We start from the raw sequence: 21,147 nt of genomic DNA on the forward strand, positions 1-21,147 counted from the left end.
GAGAGTTATATTTTTCACTTGTACCTCAGCAATACTTGACAGCAGTTAACTTCTTCATTTCCCAAGCCTCAAAATAGGTACGAATATTAGATAAGCACATAGCTTATTCACATTTTAAATAGCAACAAAGTAATCAGTTACACCTTCAACAACAATAAACCAGTCAACTATATTGAAGTTAAATATTCCATTGGAGCAAATACATACATCTAACAGCTGGTAAGTCATACTGCTAGCAGCCTTAGGAAAAAAAATCATTGAATTGTTTGTTTATGTTTTAGCTGATTTTTAAGTCTTCAGCAATATGAATATTTTATAATGGCAAGATAAGAGGTTATACAAAGCTTGCTTGGTTTCAAAATACCATTCTCTCTCTACATGGATATGCTGCTACAGTGTAGTTTCCCCTGCTGCTATACATTATCTACAAGCATTTATGCAGTATTGCACTTTATTCAGCCACTTACGCAATCCACCGGGTATGCTTTCAGGCTAAGTGTATGAAAATCTTACTCAGTATGGTGAAAACATTAATATAAATGAGTGATTCTCCATTGGTACAAATACTTTATCTAATTCTATAGGATTGTTTAGTGTGTTTCACAGATTAGTAATATTCTCCTCACACCGAAAAAAGTCTAAGCCATAAATGTTTTGGCATTTAGTTTGGTAGCCTAAACAACCCCTTCATCCGTTGAAAGATTTTGCAAGAACTCATTAAACAAGCTGAATTAAACATAGGAGATATTGGTGGCTAATGGTGGCATACTTTCTTGAATTCACTGGCTTTTGAGAGTGCAAGAGCAAAGAGCAAGCTGAAGTGTGCTGTATTCTAAGAGTAAAGGAGCAAATGGTTTTGTCTTGATAGCTACATGAGGTCCACTGTAGATCAGGGTTCACATTTGCAGTAACTGTGTACCCTTTACTGTTTGATGTGATGATGTCTTTTAAAGTTCGCTTTTCAGACTGTTCAACTCAGAGTGAGCTTTATTCCTGATACAGCATGAAACTAAAACAGTTGATTCAGTCAGAAGTATTTGGGGCCAATTGGTTTGATTTTTGGAAGAAACTAAGTTAGAACTGCTCTAGAGAGAAAAAACTTTAAATCTCATCTGTACAACAACTGTGAGGTGCACGTAGAATGAACTAGCTTCTTAAATCTCAACTTTGGACTATAATTTTTTTTTTCAGATGAGACTTGTAAGCACATGTGCTGTTGTGTGACATTTTATAAATATTCTAGACACATTTCAAGCAGAGCTTTAATATATACCAAATCTTCTGTTAATAGTAATTGGTATTAAAGAATGGAAAAGCTTTATAACCTGCAATCATCGATCGACATTGGAGCAAGGGATCTAGCATCAGGACTTCTGTATTTCACTGAGCTCCAGGAGGAGTTTGATTACATTCATAATTTTATTGGGGAACCATGTATTACAGCCACTGAGACATGACTTCTCTTGCTGATTTACACCAGTACGAATACAAAGGGAATCAGGGCGCTAGATTCCCTTCTTATTTCTGTGACCAAATCACTGCTGAATTGGTGCAAACTGCTTAACCAATCCTTACTAGCAAAGTCCCTTACTTTGCTAAAGGGTTAAAATTATACGTCTACTTTAAAGGGAACTAGTGTTGTCCAATACCTACATTTATAGAACATTTTGAGAGTCCTAAATAAATGGTGCTATTGAAATAAGAAGCAGTATCACTCCCTTTTGACTTGAGCAGCAAGCCAATGTGTAGGGCACTCTCTTTCCATTAGGAGAAATTGATGATAAAATCAGCTCCTCCTTTGACACAAACAAAATCCTGTTTCCCTGAATGTAAGAGGAATTAAACAGCTGGAGATGGTTTCTTTCCTCTTAATTCTAAGCTTTCTTTTCTCAGTATTTAACTTTAAAAGCCCTGACACTTTTCTCAAGTAAATGCTACCAGTGTTCATGTGGTTCTGGCTGATGTTTTTTTACTGCTTTTTCCTTCCCCTTACAAGCTGTTTTTCCTGCATCATTCCCTCAGACAGTTGTGCTCAAGCAACACTCTAGAAAGCCTCTCTCTGCAACAGTCTGAGAGCCCTCACGCGTGTCTTTGTTTTGGGCAGTGTCACGTGTATGTGGTTTGCTGAAGGCCCCCACTGTTTCAGCTACCTGGTTCATTAAAGGGGCCTAAAGACTTCTTACTAACTTTCTAAAATAGAGGACAACGTCAAAGGTCCCAGTTTCAATCTATGGCAGTATTATCATCAATACAATCAATGACTAATAATAGCTATACAAAGGCAAACATTTCCTGGTTGTTCTTAAGTAAGTCTAATCTTAAAGGTAGCATACAAAGCAAAACAAATTCAGGCAAAAATTTCCTTCCTTAAATACCATACAAGTTGCAATCACACTGTCCAGAAATACAATTTCGGCAATTGTTTTAATTCCCTTTTCTCCCCTTTTCTAGATACTTTATATGTTCTGATAGTACACCAATATCCCTAGAAGATCTCATCCTGAGTTAATACTGGTGTGTTGAAGCCAGTCAAACAGATTGCTTTGTGCAGGTAAAATTAGTGCAGTATTTTGGATGTAGTTATAGCTGAAGCCACTTTTTACCATAACAGCTTTGACAACAGTATCTCCTACAGGAATTATAGTAGTGTAAATGTGCTTTGACTAGTATGGCTTTAGTATGATACCTCCACAGGGATACCTTTCTACTGGTAACATACTTCATTAATTACGCAGATATTTCTGATAGTACAGAACTGTAGTGCTTTACCAAACCAAGTTATATTTTTTATTTTGCCTTTCTACCAAGGACATTCAATATATTACAAAAAAAAAAAAAAGAAAGTATTGCTTTGGTTTGTGCTTTTGAAGCTCATATGAAACATACTTAAACAGTGCCTGCAAAAGATGAGCAAACATTTGTCAAAGTTCTCAACAGTCAAAATTAGTATAGCTTATTAGTACTACCTTTAAAACAGTTGTTTTATTTTACTTCTGATTCATTTCACAATGAAACCTACTACAAATCCTAACTCAGGGGAACAAAAAAAAAAAAATCAAAGCATCTTGTTTTGTTTCCGGAGAAATTTTGTTCCTCTGCAAGAATAAAAGGAACAATTAGATTCCTAATAAGACCACAATATTACATGGCATTGTTGTTGGACAGGTTTTCTAGTGACTTGTAAATGAGATTTTATTAAAGACAGAAATAGACAAATATGGAAACATCTTTAGGTTTTAGATCCCAAAGACACAAAACATAATTCTTTTAAGCAGGTGTTCCTTCCTGGGCAGCTGCTTAAGATTAGTAAATTACAAGCTCAGAATTTCATTCCTAAATATGGCTAAAGAATAAAATCTTTAGTCTGGCAAGTTGGAGTCAAACTGCCACAATGAACACCTGTTGAGAAAGCCCATTATTTGAAGCTAGAGGTTCTGGGTGAAAAGATCACTGTGAATTAATTTTGATTGCTTCACAAAAGTCTGCATAACAAATGGCCTCTGACAGGGGTATCAGGAGACTTCCATTTGAAGGGGAGAAAAAAAGATTTCGTTTCTAGGAAGGTAACATAATCTCTGCAGTGACATTAAAACACACCAGTGGCTGCACTTGCTTGAATCTCTCTTCTGAAACAGATTGTATGTGCTTAGGTTACCAGGTATTATGTTTTGGGAGTGGAAAGAGAAACAATTGATATCAAAATCTTATCTAAAAGATTAGCTAAAAAGAATACGGTCAGAGATCCAAGAATCCTGAATTGTTAAGCTAGTTATTTGCTCACAAGTTTATTCACAGCCACATTTCTGTGTGTTCTGGTTTGCTATATACATTGCCAAAATGGAAAAGGAGGAGAAGAGAATAAATCAAACCAAAGTTTTTGCAGTTGACTAAATAATAAATAAATCAGCAGCTTTCTTGTGTGAGTTAATTCTAATAGCAAGTTAGAATAACACTAAAGATAGTATGAATATCTGGCAATTTTTTCTCTTGCCAAGTATATAAGCTATTGATTATGAAGCAATTTCTGTCTCTGAAAAGAAGTTTCCATCTGAAATATACAAAAATGCTACCTGTCTGTCATCTCCTGATTAAATCTAAGGCCAAGCTTACCACCTGTTTGTGCAAATGAAAAGCATAATATTCTACCAGCTACTCTACATGATCACTTTACTTAAGGGTTTCCTTCAAAATTATTTTCAGTTCATCCAGAGCTTATTTTTAGAACAAAAAGAATCACCAGAAAGCACTATGCTTTTAGCTAATAATAATGATCCAGTTGACTTTATGCTGGATTTGTCAACTCTTAACCATTAATATTACATGAATTATAACTTCTATGATTCCTTCAAAACTGACTGCAAAAGTTATATACATATGAAGATAATAAAATGCTCACATTAACTTCCCTTTTTATGTGTGTTCTGTTTTTAAGGCAACCTGAATTATATCATCATCAGGATATTAATTGCACCTACACAAAGATTTGGATGTGTTTGAATTCATATGGGTACCAGGGGCCTGTGTCTATGCCCAGCAAAATCATTGCAACCATAATGAAGTCAGAATATGGCCACACATTGTGTTAAATAAAAATAATGGAAAAAGTGTAAATAAATCAGATCCTGCGCTTTGACAATTTATGGCATAGGTAAGAATCACTCTAGTATTAGAACACCAGGCATCTAATCTTTCCAACTTTTGCAGTATCTCTGCGCTATAGTACAGGGCATGTGACGGCCACCTGAACAAAGAAATATGGATGCTCATTCTAAAAAACAGGCTGATATACTGGCACAATCCCAGAACAGAAATATTAAAAGACGTCTTCAAGCAGTGATGCTTTGCTGTTGTAAGTAAAACTGATAAACTGACCTGTTCGGAGTTGAAAGAAAACTCTATATTGTCCAAATGTATGTCAGTTACCTGCACGTCCCTTTGACAACACTACAGTCCTGCAGCCCTTGTATTTAGCCCCAGCCATCCCAGAACATTCCCAAAGATGTATGCCCAAGGGAGGAGCCGACTGCACAGTGCCTAGTATAAAGCACTTGTATTGGGTGATTTGAGCAATGTATTTATTCTGCTAATTCCATTCTTCATCTAATATAAGGCATGAAGCAATGAGTAAAAGTGAAAAAAAAATCCCAAAGATACTGTTCCATCTTTTTCTCTTTATCATTTTTTTCTTAAAGAGAAAGGTCTTTCTAATAATGCACAGTCAAAAAGCAAAGCACACTAGAAAAGTATGAGCAGTGGGAAATATGTAATATAGCCTTCTGTTTTTTTTCTTCACATCTCCAAAATAAACTACAAATTTCCCATGCTGAAAAGTTCTTCCTTAAGTTAATAAAATCTGTCACTTTCCATAATGGTTGATTTGAAGACAGTCCACAGGTGCAGTATTCTGTTGTTCACAGCTTGGGAAGTCAAGGCTTATAATAAAAAGCCCTCTGTGTTATGGTCCTCCTTCCCCATCAATTCACATCAAGTATTATTAGAATCATCTGCCACCTCAGTGGTGCTTCCTCTGTGCTCAAACTGCAGAAGCAACAATGACATTTTACTGCTCTGCAGGTGCTGCTGTGTGTGGTCATGAGCACAGAAGTGTGGCCTGCTGTTGTTCTCCAGTAGCATTTTAATCTCAAACACAAAATGTCACATAGCTGGCTGCCCTATTCATTCTTATGCTGGGTTTATACGGGTTAGAGAAAGAAGAGGTGACAAGAGAAGGGCAATCCATAATATTTATTTCAACAAATGTTTCAAATCTTTTTAAACATCGTAAGAACATGGCTCATTAAACTACAACAGCCTTGAAATTGTGTTATAAAACCACAAAACAAAAATCAATACTTCTGCTGGAAAGGAGGTAATGAAATATATCGAGTTGGTTGAAAAGTGGTTTGTATGAATCATAATATTATTATTATGTGCACGTCACTTCCACTCCCAATACTTAAAGTTAACAAACTAGGGAGTGCTTTCCTTCCCATCACTTAAACAGGTGCTACAAGGTGGTATTTATCAAAGTTATTTTCCAGGCTCAATTCTTCTGCCATAAATAATGCTGGGACATAGGAGGCTTAGTAAAGGGAGATCAATTCAATGCATATTTGCTACCTGAGCTTCAGTTGTTGTATTATGTTGTAGTCTGATCAATACCATGCTCCATAAGAGCAAAGGAAAAAGCCACACTATCACCCTGATGAGTCACTGTAAGTTTATTACTGAACCAGAAGGATGTAACATTTCCTATTTTAGTAAAGACTAAATTTGGTAGCAGCGTTTGACCACTATTAAATAGTTTAACTCTCTATTTCAAGTCTTTTGCAATGGCTTGTCCAGATTTTCAGCAGTGTTACATAAAGACTTCTGGAATCAACACTCCCTCTGCTAAAAAAATCCTCTGGAATATTATTTAGAATTCTCTTTCATTTATTTTAAACTGGCGTTATTGCTCTTCAATTAAATCCAGAGAAATCTGGTACTTTTAACACAGGCAAGCAATAATGGCATTAAAAAACAAACATAGAACAGTATGAGATGAAGGAACAGCAAGGAAGCACTTATGAAAGAGGCCTAAATGATTTGCTTCTCCCAGATGTTACTGTAGGCTTCTCACTCAAAAACTTCACTGTAAGGTTATATCAGACAAAACCCATGAAAAATTTACCCCTCTCCATCCAAAGACCTTCACATACACATATTGTAAAAAGTTTCTTAATATCTTTCTCAGGGAAAATCAATTATAAATGCCTGGAAACAAGAACAGAAGGAAGAAGACATTGAATAGTAGCTAAATGAGACTAACAAAAGGCTCAGCCGCTAGTAGCAGCCACTGTACTCTCACCCTCCTCAGAACTAAAAACCCTAATCTGCCAAAACTGTCCACCCCTATTGACCTCTGTAGTGTCATCAGGAGAAGACAGCAAAAACTTCCCATACCGAAATTCATCCATTTAAAAGGACAATGCTAAATCTACACAAGTCTTTGAAGAAAAAATAAGGAAGAAAACCATATATCAAAAGTCAATAGATGGAGGGAACTAAAAGCAGTTTTTAAGACTTGCGTAGAGTGCTTAGATTAACTCTTTATTTCCACTGAAAGAGAAAATTCATAGTGTTAAACAGAGTCCAAGTTAGGCTCTGAGAAGAGAGGAATACAGAGCATAACCTGACACCTCTGCACCTTTGAATTGCTGAAAAGAACCAAAATGAGATCAACCCTTGATTCAGGATGAACTCATCCAATAAATTTCCCATAGCTGCAACTGCTGTAGCCAAAAACTTCTCTGCACATCACTTCTTACATTATGAACATTGTCAGGGTAGACTGAGCCATTTTACTGTACTTCAGCCACTCCAAAGTCTCCTGTATTGGAGATCTATCCTAATAGATGTGTGTCTGTCCCATCATTTTAGATACTTAAGGGGGCACTATAAAGACTCAAAATGTCCACTCACCACCAGAGACCAAAAGCTTAGTTTTACACCCAAGTAGAAAAATCTCACTTCCTACAGCACATGAGCTTCTAACCCCAGCTGGGGGCTGGTTCTACAGAAACTGAGGAAGGGCCATCCTGTAAATTAACATCTCAACTTCCCTTCAGTATGCAGAATGGACTAGTTTCTCCAATTCCAGCAGGGAACCTTTCCAAATTATGCTTTGATTTTACTACTTAACAGGAGAAGGAGAAAAGGTGCTACAGCTGGTAGCTATTGATACTTAATCTTAAATTTATTTTTATTTTATTGTTTTCTATAAATAGTCTTGTCTTTCACCAGCTCTACTGCTGTTAGAACCTTCTCCAGGAACTATCAACATTATACAGAGCCTTAAACCCTGAGAGGGAGAGAAAGAAAGAAAGGAGGAGCAGGCAGAATACAAGAGGCAACTACTAATCCTGAAAAGAGACTTATCACATCACCACAGGACTCCCTGCTACTTCAGAGCCTTCTACAGTAAGCAACCATATAGCAGTTTCATCTGCTTAAGGTCAAATCTCCCCCAAAATTTATTCGGAAATGCAGCAGCCTCAATTTGGTCCTCTACAGAGGGGTAAGAGTGTATTGTATACATCTCCCCACAGTCACATCCCATGTCAGCTACAGGTGCCTGACTACATCATGTCTCTGTCAGCACATTGCTCCCTGACTTGTCACATAAAGACTAATCAAACAACAACGTAATTGCTTTCCTCTGATAACAATAAAAAAAGTTGGGGGGTGGGGTTGGTTTTTTGTTGTTGGTTTTTTTTTTGGGGGGGGAGAGGCAGGAACTGCTGGCCAGACAGGGCAGGCATGAGGATGATCTCAGTGTGTTTGTCTAGGATGTTAGCTGGTAACTGTCTACTGTCATGGGATTTGGGCCATGATTTTAAGTTACTTTGTGTCAACATGTTTCAAAAGCCTGATTTGCAGACAGAGTAGCACTTTCTAAAAATCATGATTCTTCAGGATGGTTTAAATTGAGCATTATATAACTTGAAATAGCAAAATAAAGCATTGAACAAGCTTGAAATTTAGGCCTAGTTGCAAGGAAGAGGGGGTGTGGAAATTGCTGTCTGTATTTTTCATTTCTCCTGTTCTTATTGTTGTAACTGTTGTCAATCTCTAATTTTCAGATAAAAAGAAAGCCATTCAAGGTGAATTGTAGATAAAGTCAGGACTTCAGGCCTTAGCTGACAGTTACTTCAGACTCCTGATGAAATGTAACTCACTCCATTTTGTTTCTCCACAAGAAAGTCAGGGAAAGAACATCTAAACTTAAGCATAACTTGCTGACTTGTAGCATACATGGCCAGTGTTTCAAGATCCAGAGTTACCATTTCAAAAGCAAAGATTGTCACTGCCATATATACGGTTATAGAGAGCAAATCAGTCAAACAGAGGAAAATCTCTGTGAGAATCCAAAAATATTTCCTGTTTTTATCATCATTCCTAGTGCTCAACAGTCGAGCAGACAATGGACATACCTATAACTGCATTTCAACACATGGCTGCACTACGGCGCTTGATGCTTGTAGTTTTATATAGTCTGTGCAGATATATACTCTCTGTGAGAAAACAAAGAGCATCAGGCAATATTAGAGACCTGCACCAAAAAAAAACCAGCTGCAGAGGACCCCAGTCTGCACACTTTATTTCATACGCTCTCCATTGTACCACACTGGCACTAGCCCTTTCACATCTTCCTTCCTACCTCACACACTACCCTCAAGCAAACCAGGAAGTTGCTAAGGCAACAAGTCCGACCCTAAGCCATCATAAGGTACATTATTCAGCATTCTTCTGATTACAATTCCACATACTTCGTTTTACCATTTTTTTCATATATGGGGAATATAAAGAGAGAACTCATTACCTGAAGTCCGGGCTGAAAGTTGTCTGTGATAAATATCATTGAAACTGAAAATCAGCTACAGGCCTGCCTGCAAGGCAGCAAATGCAATTACTATTTCCCTTGTGCTGTGCCTGAGAAAGGGATATTTTGTCTACAAGAAAATTTTAAAAGATTGTGGCTATATCCAATGGTTCAGGAAAAAATACAGTATCTCCTGAGTTCTTTTGCAAAAACTGATGATTTGTTCTTACAAGCACAGCAAAAGTATAAGCATGTATAACATGGCATTAACTTCTAAACTTCATCCTATAAGTGACAAATGTTGTACTGAGGTACCAGCAGAGCATTTCCAGGTGTTCTAGTAGATGCTGAGATTCAAAATAGCTGTTTTGCATTAGATATTTTATAACCATTTATATTCCAAGAAAGCAGCTATGTATGGTATACATACATTGTAAAAGACCAATCTGAACAGTTTCCTATCTAAATATGCCAAATAAACAAAACTTAAAGGTAAGGAACTATTATTAGCATCATTTTACAAAGCTCATCAAGAGATTAGAGCAACTGTCCTGATGTCACACGTGACCAGAGCAAGGGATGAAACTTCCATTTCCTAAATTACCCCCTCACACTTCAACCACAGGTGAAACCTTTACGCAAGCATCCAAGTTTCCAAACCACCCACAATTAAAATGTAGTAAATTCCATTCAACAGCACTAAAAATAATGTGTGTGCATCAAGCTAGTGCATCAGTAGACAGAGGGTGAAAACAACAAAATTATCTGTTCAGACAGCACCAATACAGGAATAAAATTTCAGTATTGCTGTCAACTCTTCATTTTCACTAATGGGTTTTAAGAAAGCTGGACATTTTTCCTCAGTCCATTTTACCTTTTCCCTCCATTTGACAAATATTGATTTTAATTTCCTCCAAGTTTAAGTGCATTTAATGCTATTGTGACTGATTTGTTTGCTTTTCTGTTTGTGCCCCAGCTTTATTGAGGATGCCAGCATGAACGCATACAGCTTTAGAAAGAATTGGTTTAATAACTTCTTCAAATCTAAGAGAGCACAGGAGCCCAGTCTACAGTTTTGTATAGGTCAAGCAAGAAAAGTGACTCTAGGCAACTATCTAATGTCAGTAAGGAGGCTGCTGAAGTAATAGCCTTGGTGTTTTAAGCTGTTACTTCTATGCTTTGTCATAACAGGACAAATTATGGAGCATTCCTCCTCCACTTTGGTGCAAAGTTAGACATACTATCTTAAAAATGCCTTCAGTGGCATTTTAAGCTAAGCACATTCAGTAGATGTTGGCCCTTTAGGAGACTTGGTTTGGAAGGTAACATCTCATGAAGTTCTGGCCCAAACAAGCTGTAGCTTTATGAATTGTTTTTTCTGCCTCACAAATACACAGGCTCAGCCTCCTTTCATAAGATTATCTCCCTAAGCTTTGCGAACCTGCCTGGCACATTTTGGACACTTCTCTATCTTATGGTCTTATTCACCAAACAAGAAATCACTCTGTCTTTGCAGTGATATTAATAAAAAGTGTTTATGTGATCTATTCCACCCATTCAAGAATGGGGAGGGGGGAGGTGGGAAATCTCAGCAGACAGAAATAAACATCTGGACTAAAAAGGAAAGACAGCAACACCTTAAACTGCCACAGACACTTCTACAGAAATTGTCTGCGTAGCGCTCAGACATTCATCAGTGTTATAAGCCAAAATAAGTTGAGCTGACTTAAGCAGGGGGCTAAATTAGTTTAAGTGTATCAGCACCAGATGTCTACACTCGTATTAAGGAATCCCCACAACTGAGCTAACTACTGATCTAACCATCACAAACGGCCTCATTCTCATTCAGTAGCTCTGGTTTGCCAAGAGGACTCAGTGTTCAGCCTAGACAAGTAAACAGACACAAAAATCTTTGAAATCTGTTCTGTCTTTCTATATATAATTTGCTGTTCTCTGGATCCTCTAACCCACAGAAAGATAGGAGTTCATATGAATGCACATTTAGCATTGAACATGATTATCCACTTAGTTATTGTACATATGAACCAAATGTTAGTTTCACTATGTATTAACTGACATTTTAAACTCCCAGTGAAAGGGAAGCAATTTAGAATTATTCACTGCTAAAGGAAGTTCATCTTCAAAACAAGCACTGCTTTAAAAAAAAATAATCAACATTATTCATCTGTTTAGTCTCACTAACTTACCTTTGAAATTATTTTTCATGAAAAAGATGGGGAAAAGAAAAAAAGTAGTGACCAGTGGGGTTAAATCCATGATAGTGTGCCAGACCACTCCATTTTTTGCTTTCCATATTCAATCCTAAATTCTGCTCATGTTGCACCACCTGATGCCAGGTGCTGCAGGGCTTCTACTATACCCACCTGACATTGTGATACTGCATTTTTAAGACCTTTAAGTAATGAAAACAGACCTTTGCATTTCAGCACTGCCCTGGTCAAGAGAGCTGTCTGTACAGATGATGTGAATGTCTGCTAACGTGGCAAGACATCTTACTTTTGAAATGAAATGACACCAGAAGTTTCAAGGCTGTTTGTTCCACTGAGGACCTTCCTTATTAGCACTGGTGGCAAAGTCTAATATGGGCATGGACATGTTTTTTGTTCCCATCTACCCTGAATTTAAACTGTTTTCCAGAGTGACAGTAACTTCTGAGAGTTAAAATGAGCCTGTAATTTGGGTTAATTAGTTAACTGCTATAAAAAGGAAGATGACATCACTTCCTTATGCTACAGCTCTCCAGTAGGCATTCTCACAGGTATACTGTATGCTCAGAATCAGCTACGTACAACATGCTGGCCCCACCCACCATGCAGAGCACTGCAGAGAATGTCTTCAAACCTTGAGTGTATCTTACTCACCAACCCCCTCAGTGCTAGACAGACTTGAGCACTAAAGAAAACCTCTCTTTCCTGCTCTCCTGTTCTCACTCTACTGCCTCTCTTCCCATAGCATTGAGAGATTTTGCCTCTTAAGAAATTTAGACTGTAGATTCAAAAATATGTGTCTAAAGAAAAACAGGATAAAATGGAAATCGAAGAAAGAGACTCATAGTAGGACAAAACTGTAATATGACTTGAGCCAGAAATGTAATTTTAATCACTGCCATGCTTACACTTTACTTACCTGTAAAATATTCCAGTCGCTGCATGTGGTTAAGGTCTTTCCAGTAGCCCATGCCCCTGGAACAAGGAGACCTTCCCAAGGAGGAATTGCTACGCACCTGCTATCTTCCAGGAATTTGCTAGGCCACACTGGCAGAGTGACAGGCTAAGAGTAGCCATTCTGATGTTAACTGTAACCTGGATGTAAAAACCAGAAATATCAAATCAGGAACCGAACATAAAAGCAGCTGTCAGTAACACTGTTCTCAGCTGAAGTTGCATACTTTCCCAGTATTCCTGTTCTTTCCTAATAAAACTAATAATTCCAAGCCTCTGCTCCTCCTTAACTTTTTGTCTAGATATAGGTATTCATACAAAACTGCTATATTGTATGTGAAATTTTTAAGTCACTACATTTCAACTCAGCAATTAAGATACATATTGGTTCTGGCTTGTATAAATAACTGTATGCACTTATATACAAAACATTATTTTAACTTCTGTCAACTGATATTCATGAGAGAAGGAAACCAAATAAAAAAATATTATTTTGATTTAAAAAAAAACAACCCAGAGATAAAACTGGAGAAGTACTGAAGACTGGCAGGGAGACAGCAAAAAAGAACCGTCATGCTAAGAAGGCACACCTTCTCCTGCCAAGTAAAACTGGCCTCCTGCAAAGACACAACGAGGTAGTTTGTGACTTCAGGACTCCCAAAAGCAGGAAGCATGCCCCAGAGAAAATGTCAGGCCAAGCAGTAACTGTTGCATTTTTATGTCCAGCAAATACTCTTTCCAAAGCAGGGTTGGAGAGATTTGTTGACTGCTGCAGCAGGGAGGGCTTGCAACTTGTCCCTAAGTCTCAAATAGCAACACAGCCTAGGAAGAAACACCGACATTCACCCGACTTTTCCCAGAGAAAAGAGCTTAGAATTTGGTCGTCATCAGCATGCAAAATAAGCCAGACAATTTGCTGCTCCCCTTCCCACCCCTGCCTCGCCATTAAGGAAACCTGCCCAGTCGATGTGCTGCCCTGACTCTTCTCTCTCCCCTCTGCTGGCATAGTGAGTCCTGTTGATCAGCCCTCCGCACCCTTCTCGGCCCTTCGTTCCCTCTGCCCCGCTACATCTCCCCACTTTGCCCTGTGAGAGCGAAGCGACCACCCGCCGGGCTGCGCGCCCCTCTCCGCGGCCAGGCGGCCGGCGCGGCCCCAACCCTCTCCCTCAGCTGCCGTCACGTCCTCGCTTCCTCTCCCCACTACGGCATTCGGGGCAACCCCCGAATTCAGGGGGCGCCCTGGCAGCTCCGCCGCCCGTTCCTCCCGAGCGGGGAAGTTTCGCACGCTGGTAGCCCAATTTTTAAATAAATCATGTCTGTTTCTGGGTGAGAAAAATTACGAGGGCTGATTAAATGAATGAGCTGAACGATCGTTGGCGCTTATAAGAAAGAAAAAAACCAACCACCCCGCTGTGCTTTATTTTAATGGATGATAAAATAGCGATAGGCGAGAACGGGGGGAAGGGAGAAGAGAGGGGAAGAAAACTTTGCTGCTAATGAGAAAAACGCGGCCTCGCAAGCAAAACTGTAAAAAAAAATCTATTCTTGAATAAGGATTAATTCAACGTCTGTGAATAGGAAATACTGCGCTGGGTAATTGCAGCGAGGTAGCGCGGCGCCCAGCTGCGAGGCGACGCAGGCACCTTTGTGCGCTTGCCAGAGGACGGCTCTGGGGAGAGGTAACTTCCCCCGGTCCTCACGGCCTGGTGTCAAGTGACGGGAAATTTAACATTGGCCCTTTCCAGAGAGAATTATTCCCCGTCCCGTCCGTGTGTCCTCCCCAACCCCCGCCATACCCCGGCAGCTCGCAGGCGGAGGCCAGCCGGGCGCTCCGCCTGACGGGGCGGGCAGCCCCAAGCAGTGCCTCACGCCGTACCCCGCGGGGCATGGCCTCTGCACCCTCGGAGACGTGCCCGGCTTCACAACGGGCAGAAGCACAGCTTCTTTCGGGGGCGGCAGGAGGGAGGGAAGGAAAAGTCCCGTCTGCAGAGCGGGGACACGAGCCTGGGCACCCTCCGTCAAGTCCGGCGCGGCGGGAAGTGCGGGACAGGGGAAGGGTGGCTTTTTTCCCCCAGCACCCACCTTCGCCGGCGATGGGGAGGGAAGCGCAAACTGAAACAGGAGCAACAACCCGACGCGGCCAGACAAGGCAGGGCAGCGCTTATTAGAGGCTTATGAGGGGAAGCCCTGCCCAGCTCGGCTCCATCGTTGCGATCAGGCGGGCGGTCCGGGGAAAGGGTGTCCCGGTGCGCCTCCTCGCTCGCTGCAGCCCCGGTCCCCGGGGCGAGCTCCCCGCGGCCTCAGGGAAACGCTGCCGAAAGGCTAGGGGAGAAAAGGGTCCGTCACCCCTCCCGGGGGAGGAGGGTGAGGAAAGCAGCCCCTCTGGCAGCGGGGCGACCCCTCCGTGCCTCCCGGCGCCTCTCAGCAGAGCGGGGGGCGGCCTGAGCCGACCCCGCCCCACCCCACGGCGCACGGGAACCAGCCAAGGGGTGCCCTCGCGGGCTGGGCGGGCTCAGCCTGAGGGAACGGCGCGCGCGGCAGCCGGGGAACCCTCAGACACAACAATACTAGAAAGAAAAATGCTTTTTTTTTCCTTTTGTCTGAAAGTGCGTACTGGAAGGCCCTCGGCACCCGGACACTTCGCTTTAACGTGAGAAGAGGTGCCGAGGGCTGGAGTTAAAGCCATTAGTGAAACTCAAGCCGCGCGAAGAAAAGCCTCCCAGTGCACGGGGGTCTGCTAACCCTGCCTTGCTTTTCTGTTGCACAAATCTAAGCTCAATTTAAAAGGAGAATTATTTAGTATTTCATTGATAAAATCATTAAAATCCGTTTAATTTACCTTTTTTTTAGACCAAAAGGTAACTTGAAATTTTCAAGTATTCACATTGACAAGCCAGCTGGCTCTAGTGTACAACTTACATGTTAACAAAAATGCATGTCATGTACCAGATGAATCATCACATTCAAACAGGAAAAAGTTCTAAAGACATGAAGTCCAAGAATTATTCAGACTACATACTTTACTAAGGATTCATAACCACATGAAGGGTAAAAGTCCTCAAGAAAAGTATTTCTCACCCCAGCTTTTCAGTGTTAAATCCTCTGTGATGCCTGATTTACAACTCAAGCTACTAGGTGAAAGAGCAAAGCGATTACTTCTTGTTTAATAAGGCAAGCAACTCCCCCCACACTGGTATTAAAGATAATCCCATAACACAAAACACCTGAATAATGGAATTGTAAAAAAATTATATATATTCATATGAATATAAAATTGGTTATTCCTGTTGGTTTTTTTGAAAGTCCAATTTGAAGGCAGCCAAACTAATTTATTTTTCATAAATTGTAATGTGAGGAGATAAAACTCTACCGGGTGAAAATACTGGGCTGAATTCTGTTTCCCCAAACTCCCACTGATGTTAATGATCATTGCAGGTGTATAAGGGAAGCCAAATCACGTGCAAGGCCAAAGCAGGTTGTTTTTGTTTTTTACAATCAAGTTATAAACCCCATATAATATATGGAGGCTTACAAGTGGACATCTTAACACAGATATAGCAGCGTAAGCATGCCACAAACATATAATCTCATAGAATAAAATTAATATCAAATATAAAGCATTTGAACCAAATCAAGCCTTAAATGTGATAAATTATTTCCTTCAAAGGAAACTTTGAAGGTCAATAAGGTCTTTGCTAGCAGCATTTTTTAATAAAGAAATTAAAAATGCCAAAATATCTACAATTTTATGAGAAGGAATTGAATAGTTAAGGAGACTTTTCCCACTATTAGGGGGAAAGCAATTAATATGCAATACATATATGTATACCCATACTTAGAAATATAAACACACACACACAACCTGGACAGTTCATGTTAACTGAGGGAAAGGCTAAATAACACGAAGTGATTACTAAATACAGGTACACTTTAAAAACACGGAGACAGCGAATTTTATCTGTTGCAAAAATGTATTTGATTACTCGAGTAAAATTACAGTATCTCTGCTGTTAGTAAGTATTAAATGTTAAAGAAACTGGACCTTTTTTCCTTTCAACTTTCCGAGAAAGTGCATGTAACAGTCCCAGGTTCCCCCTGCCAACCCCCAATACCTAATACAAAATAAACAAACACTATACTTGTTCCCTTGGTCAAGGAGTAGGGCTTGGTCTTGTAAGGAACATATGTACATTTTAATGAAAGTGATGTCTTATTGTATATACAGAAGCATCCACAGTTGTCCATGGAAGTTGTTCAAGATGCCATACTTAGCAGCATTGTGAAAGTCCAGCACATTTTCTATAATGAATATACCTACAAGGCAAAATGTTACGTCTCAGTTTCAACTACCAAAACAACACTTCAGTATCTTCTCTAATAATCTGCGTGCTTATTACTGTACAGATACGTATTAACATTTAAGACGACTCAAGTAAAAAGCACAATACAAATAACAGTTCAAAACGGAAAATGTTAAACCTACAAAAATTAAAGCAGTTTTAATTTTATAATAAAAATCAAAAACTGAGCTGTGTAAAGGACCCACACTGTTCAGTCTATATTCTTTCAGTCCTTTTCTTAATTCTGTTTGGAAAAATTAAACAATGTGTTTGCTGATAAAATTTCCAGCAGGATCAAAGTGTACATTTATATACAGATTTTTATTAGAGATCTAATGTATCACTGAGGCATCGCATCAATACCAGAGTTCATGTTAAACTGGATATAGAAAATAAGTTAATGCCAGAATAAGATCACCTAGCAGAACAGACTTGCAACTGCCATAAATGTTACAGCAAGTTTATAGCACTCTAGTCGATTAGTATTTAGTTCAAAATACAGGAGACCAAAGTTAATGCTTGCATTTGTTTGCAAAGCAAGGTTATATCACTAATAAATAAGCTCTCTTAGAACTCTAGAAGTAGAACATGGTACAAAAGAAAGTCTTTGTAATGTTGTAGCCTGCAGCCTGAAAAAAAGCAACCCTAGGTTGCACTATTTGCAGGAATGTTATTTATGGAGTTTTTTTCTAATTCGTTACAATTTCTTTGTTGTCTTCCACGAAACGCGTAAAATGGAAGTTTGTTCCATTTTCATTGCTTGCCATTTTCTCCAGACCAGCTAGAGGTGCATGGGGTTCTGAATTCTGGAGCTTCTCCAGGCTTCCTGTCAAGCCACTGATGGGAGAGCTGCCGCCATTGCCCAGGCCCCCCGGTGCCGGAGGGATGCCGCCATTCTGGATGACAGAGATCTCGTTGGTCTTCATGGCCAAGCCATTGGAGAGCGCTGCTGCGTACTGGTTCCAGAAGCTGGAGGAGTCTCCATTCCCTGAACGTGCAGCCAAATCCTTCTGAAACATTTCTGGGAACTTTACAGGATTGCCTCCTAGAAAGGTCATAGGGCCATCTACAGAAAGTCGTCTGCCTCGTCTTGCAGGGGTACTGTTCCACATGTGAGTGCCCATGTGAACCTGAAAGGAAAAAAAGGAAGAAACAAACAAACAAAAAATAGGGGATGACAGGGATTTCAAACTTATTTTGATCACAGAGAAGGCACCAGTCCATGATCATGTCCAGTCTTGTTACATAATGAACAGCAATAAAGGTAGCGGATGCAGGGCTCCATTTCCCATCTGGAATAATAAACAACTTCTGGATTAGCCCATCACCATTACCCAGAATACTCTGTTTTCCTGCTGAATAATGTATTGCTTGTTACTCTTTTTTTTTTATTCCATGTATTTAGTTTGTAATGACTTCACGTTATTCTGTCAATTGCAGATAGCTGCTTTCAGGGCTAGAATTGCTATGTCCACTTTCATTGCAATGTTAAGTATTGTATTTGACACCCTTTACCCTATAAGCGTCCTTTTCAGAGAGGCAGAAAGTATTCTTTACGGATTGCTCATCAGAGAGACTCGTGTATAGACAGAATGGCCTAAAAGTAATTATTCATCTCACGTTACTGGCAGCAACCTCTAGAGAAATACTCTGTCAACAGAAGAATGTACACAGCAAAGTGCTCAACTGGTGTCCTAAAACTTAAGTATATTTGCTTTTTCAAACACGTGTCAGTAGGAAATGTTAGTTATATAATCAATTAAAGTAATGCCCATTAGTTCCAGAATTATGTTAATAGTTTTTTTTAAACACTCATCATCTTACATGATAGTTACAAAAACCAGCACATTCAAGAGCCTTTCACTTCTTAAACAGGTGTGTGAGTTACAAAACACATTATTCTGTTAATTAATACTCCTTACCATCATTTGGCTGTTCCGTTTCACACTCTACAAAGACAGTCTTTGCTGGTAGATGAATTTTAGTTAAGCATCAAAAACAGCTCACGCTTCGGACCAGATGCCAACGTGAGCACTCAACAAGAGGCCATCTAGGTCTACTGGAGCTGACTAAACACCCCATTTGTCACACCACAGATACCCAATGGTACCACTGCTTGCAACATTAACAGATATAAAAAGTTAAAAACCCCAGCAAGGAGAAAATGAAACCTAAGAACAGCAAGAGGAAAAAGTACCTTCAGATTGCCTTTTGTTGTGAATGCTCTTCCACATATAGTGCAGGCAAAAGGTTTCTCACCAGTGTGTGTCCTTTCATGGATCTGCAAAGCACTGGAGGAAGAAAATGTTTTCCCACACGTGTTGCAGTAGTGCTGTTTGGGGGTTCTTCTGGGGAGAGCAGGGAGCAGGACAGGAGACGTGGCAGAGGAGGACAGCGGCCCCGAAGCAACTAGACCAGAGGGTGCTTCTTTGCTATCCTGAGGAGAGCTGTGCACAAAGCCATTAACCTCAGTCTTTATGAGTGATGACAGTGAATTAGCAGGCATAACCGAAGAGTTCTGATTAGGGCCGATACTGGAATTGGGTTCAAAAAGTTGTGATGGTAGATCTCGCATTTGATGTGTCAACATATGCTGCTTCAAATTACCCTTTGTGGAAAAGCCACGATTGCAAACTGTGCAAATAAATGGTCTCTCTTTGGTATGACTTCTGTAATGAATGTCCAAGGCACTCTGACAAGCAAATGTTTTGCCACAAATGTCACATGCGGTGTTTTTAAATTTACCTCTGTCTCTGAAAGGGAAAAGCAAACTCAGAGACTCTTCTTTAATAATTTTATCAGTGTTACTAGACGTCAAGTCCAAAGCACCACTGTTAGCAGGGGTTGGAGACAAACTGTTGGCAAACTCACTTGGTAAAGCTCTTACTGGTTTCTCTTCAATACTTGGTGACTTGTGGTAATCATTAGTGCTGTTTGACGGGGACAAGGCCTGCATGGAAGAGGTAGACTCTGAGACAGCAGGGCTTCCAGCACTTTGGCTTTCCATATCACCACCAACAGATGATGAATCGTTAGTCAAAACATCCCCTTCCACTGACCCATTTTCAACTGACTTTAAGCTTGCCTGAAGTTGTTCAGCAAGCCCTGCACTGATCATCTTCATTTGATTTTCCAAAGCAGCAATACTTGACATTTCCAGTGGCAGAGGGGAAGAAGACAAGCTGTCTTGTGATGCATCCGCAGACTTAGGTGTATCTGGCACACTACTGTCGGGACAGTCTTCCATATTCTCATCGGAGAAGTTGTCTATATCATCAAAATTCTTATCATCAAAAGATCCTGTATCTGATTCCATTGACTCAGGATAGTTTTCCGTGACTGGGGTATTGGGGATCTGCCCTCCCATGTGCATTCGGATATGCTGCTGTAGTACAACAGCATTGGTGAATTTTTTCTGGCAGATTGGGCATGAATGTTGTACTCTCAGCGGGGGCATGGCACGGTGGACACTGTAATGAGTCTTTAAGTTGCCTTTAGTAGTGAAAGCACGACCACAGATTTTACATTTAAATGGCCTCTCACCAGTATGTGTGCGATAATGCATTTTCAGTGCACTCTGGCAACTAAGAACTCGGTGGCAAATGATACACTCATTAGGATCGGTTGCCTTTTTGTCAATGTTTTCTACCAGTTGCTGCAATTTTGACGTTTCAGATGCTGGCGTTGAGTCCAATAGTCCTCCAAATGGAAACTTTGCCTTAAATTGCTCTGACATTAGAGGCATCAGTGGATTTGTAAAAGTGGTGACACCGCTGGAGCCTGAGTCTGCTGCCGGTGAGCTCATGGAGCTGCTCATATTAGTGATGGTGCTTGTATTTTGAGGGTTTTCTTCCATTTTGCCATTTGAGGTAGGCAAAGCACCAGCTTCTACCTCATCAGAAAGTCCGTTGGAAATTTTTGATGTGGGATCAGCTGTTCCCGAGTCACTCTTGACAGAGCAGGGAGGGCTAGAGGAAGGATGGCTAATGGGAATTGGCTGAGGCTCCTCAGTTTTGATGAATGGGGTCAAGCTTGGAATTGTTGGTGGGAGTGGCAGGCCAACAGAAGTCGTCAGGGTGGAGAGGACTGGCTTGCTGTCTAGCCAGCTCGTGACAGGTTTCTCTGGTGGTATAGACATTCCGTAAGGAATACCCGTGCTTGTAGGAATATTGTCCAAATGCTCTGGCACTGGGTATGGATTCATTTGAATATGAGGGTATTTTTCTTTATGACGCTGAAAGTGGACTTTTAAGTTTCCCTT

The 21,147-nt window shown here is 40.2% G+C and overlaps 1 protein-coding gene and 1 long non-coding RNA gene across 5 annotated transcripts in view; both read right to left on the minus strand.

Moving 5' to 3' along the window:
- Positions 1 to 14,844, minus strand: part of LOC142061062 (uncharacterized) — a 131,137-nt gene extending 116,293 nt beyond the window's left edge. Inside the window, exons 1-2 of the long non-coding RNA XR_012662039.1 lie at positions 14,629 to 14,844; positions 12,512 to 12,687 (exon numbers count right to left, since the gene is read on the minus strand). This is a non-coding gene — a long non-coding RNA (uncharacterized LOC142061062). The remainder of the gene's footprint in view (positions 1 to 12,511; positions 12,688 to 14,628) is intronic.
- A 1,654-nt stretch (positions 14,845 to 16,498) lies between these two features.
- Positions 16,499 to 21,147, minus strand: part of SALL1 (spalt like transcription factor 1) — a 15,006-nt gene continuing 10,357 nt past the window's right edge. For all 4 annotated transcript variants that reach the window (XM_075101593.1, XM_075101592.1, XM_075101590.1 and 1 more), the window contains 2 exons: positions 19,084 to 21,147; positions 16,499 to 18,016 (listed from right to left, as the gene is read on the minus strand). The exon at positions 19,084 to 21,147 is cut by the window's right edge and continues 1,349 nt beyond it. In XM_075101593.1, coding sequence (XP_074957694.1) covers positions 17,576 to 18,016; positions 19,084 to 21,147 — 2,505 coding nt within the window. In that variant the 3' untranslated portion in view covers positions 16,499 to 17,575. The remainder of the gene's footprint in view (positions 18,017 to 19,083) is intronic.

This window comes from Phalacrocorax aristotelis, chromosome 8 (assembly GCF_949628215.1).
Source record: "Phalacrocorax aristotelis chromosome 8, bGulAri2.1, whole genome shotgun sequence".
NCBI classification, from domain to species: domain Eukaryota; kingdom Metazoa; phylum Chordata; class Aves; order Suliformes; family Phalacrocoracidae; genus Phalacrocorax; species Phalacrocorax aristotelis.